Genomic DNA, 4,279 nt, shown 5'->3' with positions numbered 1-4,279 from the left:
GCTGTGCGAGCCGCTAGTGTCGGAGGTTTTCCCGCGCGGGCAGTGGACAGCACCTGCAAGCAGCACGGCCGCCTTCACGCCGCAGCAGTTCTACGACGTCACCGTGGACTTTGACACCCCATTCGTGGCCATGGCAGACCGCAGCCGCACCTTCGCACTGGCGAGCGGCTACTTCCCTCTTGCTCTTGCGAACCCTCAGCAGAACATTCCACTGTTCCGGACCCCGTCGCTAGAGCGCGTCTACTGCATCCCTGGTGCCTCCTGCCCCATGCAAACCAACACCCACCCTTGCGGTTTGCTTGGTAACACGTGCGTGAACGGCAACTACACGTTCTCTATCTTGGCGCTTGAATCGGAGTTCATCTTCGCGAAGGCCGGGCGCTGGGATGCACGGGTGCTACCCCAGCGCTCCCACGGTGAAGAGCTCTGCGAGGAGGCCGCCGGCTGCGCTGAGGGCGTGGTGGGGCGGTTGACCGGGGCTGCCTTCAGCAACCACTACTCCTCCATGCCACTCTTCTCGGTGCAGCTGTACGCCGACATCAGCGGCGTAGTCGACGTCACGATTCAGTGTGCAAGCTGTGCGCCGGGCGACCCGATGCTCGCCCACCCCCCAATGCGCGTTGGGCTTGTCCGCCACGGTGTGGACGACGCATCGTCGGTGATGGTCCCGCAGGGCCTCCTGCGCAGCGGGCTGCACGTCCGCTTTGTGCCGAAGTCGAGTTGCGTCGACTGCGGAGTGAACGGGTGGTGTGACGAGTCTTCGGGAACGTGCCACTGCCAGCCGGGGTACTACGGCAAGAGCTGCGCGGCGTGCCCTGCGTGCTGGGCGGGCAGCGAGTGCGACGACGGGAGCACCGGCAGCGGGACGTGCCTGTGCAAGGGAGAGGCGTGCGAGGCGGCGTGCGCAGGCACCAGCGGCGGGAGCATGGCGTCAAGGAGCTGCGCCGGGTGTGATGCTGTTGGTGGGCGGTGCAACTGCGGCGTGTGCGAATGCCAGGGTGGGTGGGGCGGCGCGGACTGCAACGTGGCTCCTGCTGACGCGTGCCGTGCGTACTCGTTCGACGGGTGCAAGGTGTGCGGGCAGCACGAGGGGTGCGTGTTTTGCCATGACTCGACGTGCTTCAATCCTGCGCTGAGTGGGACGCCTGGCGGGTACACGTGCTCGTACAGCACCCCCGCCGCGGACACGCAGGCATGTGTGACCTACAGGAGCCGGGGTCTCAGGGCCCATGTGAACATTAACTTTGACTTCATTGCAGTCATTGGTGTAGCCTTCGCCGTAGTTGTGCCTTTTTTACTGCTCAGCTTGTTGGTCTTCATTCGCCGAAGTGGTAGAGCAGTGAATCCAATGGAGACATTTGCGGTGACGGGTTCACCTGAATTGCGTAGTCTGCGGCGAGAGCGGGAGGTGGTCCAGGTCGCCTTCACACGAGTACGGTCTTTGGAGAGGGAGCTCATGGGGATTCCCCTGAGGCAGGTATCCCTCCAGCGGCTGTTCAAGCGTCGAAAGGAAAAATTGATGAGCGAGCAGTAGTGCTGCCGAAGAAGTGTGTATTCTTTGGGCATTGGACGGCCAATGAGGAGGAGATCAGGCGGGCGCAGGGTTGCGAGGGGCGCGTGAGAGCCTTTCTTTGACTCCACTGCTTCCTAAGTTGATGTAAAGTGCATGTGCATACGTGTGAGGGTTGAGCCTAGTCGCACCATTGGAGCTACTCAGAGTTACAGAACAACACATCGATGCTGATGGGCGAGACAGAGACATGCGTGTTGTGGCGCTTTCCGGTCTGGCGTCACTCCTATGGCCTTCACTTCCTCTCGGTAGGTGTGCCATCACGCAATTGAGCAGCCAGGCAAGTGCTTGTTTGGCTCCTGCGATTGCACCGTCTTGGCTGCGCCTTCACCATTGCTACCCACTGCTGTATTCCACTCGGCTCTGTTTTTCCCTTCATCTCCTCCCCTCCCCCCCCCCCGTCCCCCGTCCCCCGTCCCCCGCAGACACGTGGTCGGCTGGAGAATTCGGCGGAACTTCCACAACTTCTCTTTTGGCTCACTCGCTCTCTCCTGCTCCCCTCTCTCTGCCTTCCCCCCTCCCTCATAAGTGCGGCATAACAAACACACAGCAGAGAGGGGCCCGTTGCCGGGGAAGGAGAGTCGTTCCCCCGAAACAAGCAAGAGAGAGAGACAGTGACACGCGATCAGCATCACGCCACTCTTCTTCCTCTCCTCCTCTCTTCCTCTCTCTCTCAGGTACGGCACCTCCTACGTCTTCGTCTCTTTACCCCTGTAGGAAGAGGGGTGTGCGGGGCACCGATGCCTATTGGCCACGTCTCCTGGGAGCGCTTCTGATAACCACCGATTCTCTTGGGGGCGGACGTCAGGTGTGTGTGCCCCACCGCTACCCTGCTGGTTGGGTCCGTCTCCCTCCCTCCCTCCCTCCCTCCCTCTCTCTATACGCCATTGATTTTGTCGACCCTTAGTATTTCCCTTCAGTTTTATTTGACTCCTTCCCCGCATACACCAGCTTTTCTCGCTCACCATCGCGCGCGTGCGTGTGTGTGTGTGTGTGTGCGTGTGTGCGTGTGTGTGGGTGTGTGGGTGTGTGAGGCTCGCAGTTTCTCCGGCTTTACCCTCTTCGTATGATTGTCTGGAACTGACACTGCGCTGCCCGCTCTCTCCGCTTGCGCATCCCCTTTTCGAGTTTTTCTTTCCCTGCGCCGACTCCACACACACACGCCTCGCTTGACTCGGTATCGCCGCTCCTTCCATCGCTGCCTTTTGCTGCTTCTTCGCTTCCTCGTCCGCTTCACCTGCCACTCAGACTGTCGTGGGCAGGAGCGCTGCTCGTTACTTCTTCCCTTACGTGCCTTCCGCCTGTGTCTGCCCGTTTGAGCCGCGTGAGGGAATTATCCGCCTGTTCGCTCTTGTACAACTAACACGCAATCCCAAGCCCCTCTCTTTGTCTGTAGACGCGTCGTCATTTCCGCCACCCGGACAAGTGGGTGTAGTTCACCCACTTCACCTTGCTCGCTAGGGCTAGCGAGAGGGCCTCCTCTCTTCAGCAGGCTTGTGAAGCGATGCGCACGCACCACAAAGGGAGAACTCAAGCACGGTCACAGCGAAAAGTCCCACTCCGCACGTGTACATGCCATGTTGTCTGCATCACGTAGGGAAGCCTTCTGGGCCTTTTTGCTCACCGTTGCACTTCTTAGTAGCACCAACGGATGGGCCAGCAGAGCGAGCATTGTAGCCTATACCGCCACCTCAGTGACGCGGAGTCAGCTCGCTGACGCGTCACTGGAACACTGGGCACAGTACCAGACCCTGTGCGACTCGCCAGGCGCTGCGCGAAAGATCCCACTCGTGGATTCACTGAACCGAGTCTTTGAGAACGTTGCCACCGCGAATGCCCGCTTCCCCTTCTACGCCTGGGGCAACTCGTCCTGGTACGTGAGCAGCATGGGCTTCCTCTCCCCCACCCCGTACGGCATGTGCAACGGGTACTGCGCGGCGCGTTTCTTTGCCGATCTTGGCGGAACGTACGCGTTTTCGAGCGACACGTCCGTGCTGTACGGCGGTGGCGGCGACTGGCCCATGATTGGCCTGTACGCGATGCCGTTTGAGACGACCGCGGCGAGTGCATCGGAGAGCTTCATTTTGACGCTGGACTCCTCCGCGGACGGCGCAGCGTACACGGCAGTGGAGTACTGCAGCGTGCCGGCGCTTAACCAAGCAGCCACCGCGGAGGCCCGGCTGACGGCACAGGTGGTGGTGTACGCGAACGGCACCATCATTATGCGGTACGCCTCGCTGCCTGACACCCGCGCGCTGCCGGCGTACATGCCGAGCACGGGGCTCATCTACTCAAAGACGCTGCGCACGGTGGTGCCGACGCCGACGGCGGCCAACGGCATTGCCGCGTACCGCTTCGACCCCGTGCTTGACGCGTGTGCCGGACATGGCGACGCCCCCGCGTGCACGGCGGACACGGGGCGCGGCTGTGTGTGGTGCTTCTCCACGTCGGCGTGCTGTGCGAGCACGCTAGTGTCGGAGGTGTGCCCGCGCGGGCAGTGGACAGCACTTGCAAGCAGCACGGCCGCCTTCACGCCGCCCCATCTTCATCATCTGTCGGTGATGTGCCACGACGGTGAGGAAGGTGGCGCTGGCCGCGGCGGATGGCGATTGCGAGTTGGGGTGGTTGCTTGGCTCGGCGTACCACGCCTCCTGAATGTGCCTAGTCGTGCTGCTCTCCGTCGCAAGGTAGAAGCGGGGTGCACAGCGT

General features: G+C 61.6%; 2 protein-coding genes across 2 annotated transcripts; both read left to right on the top strand.

The window, feature by feature from the left end:
• Nucleotides 1-130: 130 nt before the first annotated feature.
• Nucleotides 131-1,534, top strand: LBRM_31_2870 (conserved hypothetical protein; the record flags this gene model as incomplete). Its single annotated transcript, XM_001567228.1, has 1 exon — nt 131-1,534. The coding sequence occupies one exon, from the start codon at nt 131-133 to the stop codon at nt 1,532-1,534; it is 1,404 nt and encodes a 467-aa protein (XP_001567278.1).
• A 1,613-nt stretch (nt 1,535-3,147) lies between these two features.
• LBRM_31_2860 (conserved hypothetical protein) lies at nt 3,148-4,279 on the top strand (the record flags this gene model as incomplete). The annotated part of the gene is made up of 1 exon (XM_001567227.1): nt 3,148-4,279. A coding segment is annotated over one exon (1,132 nt), but the record flags the coding sequence as incomplete, so codon positions are not given.

This window comes from Leishmania braziliensis, chromosome 31 (genome assembly GCF_000002845.2).
Source record: "Leishmania braziliensis MHOM/BR/75/M2904 complete genome, chromosome 31".
NCBI lineage: Eukaryota > Euglenozoa > Kinetoplastea > Trypanosomatida > Trypanosomatidae > Leishmania > Leishmania braziliensis.
The sequence above is the reverse complement of the archived record's forward strand: the minus strand, read 5'-3'. Positions and strand labels throughout refer to the sequence as shown.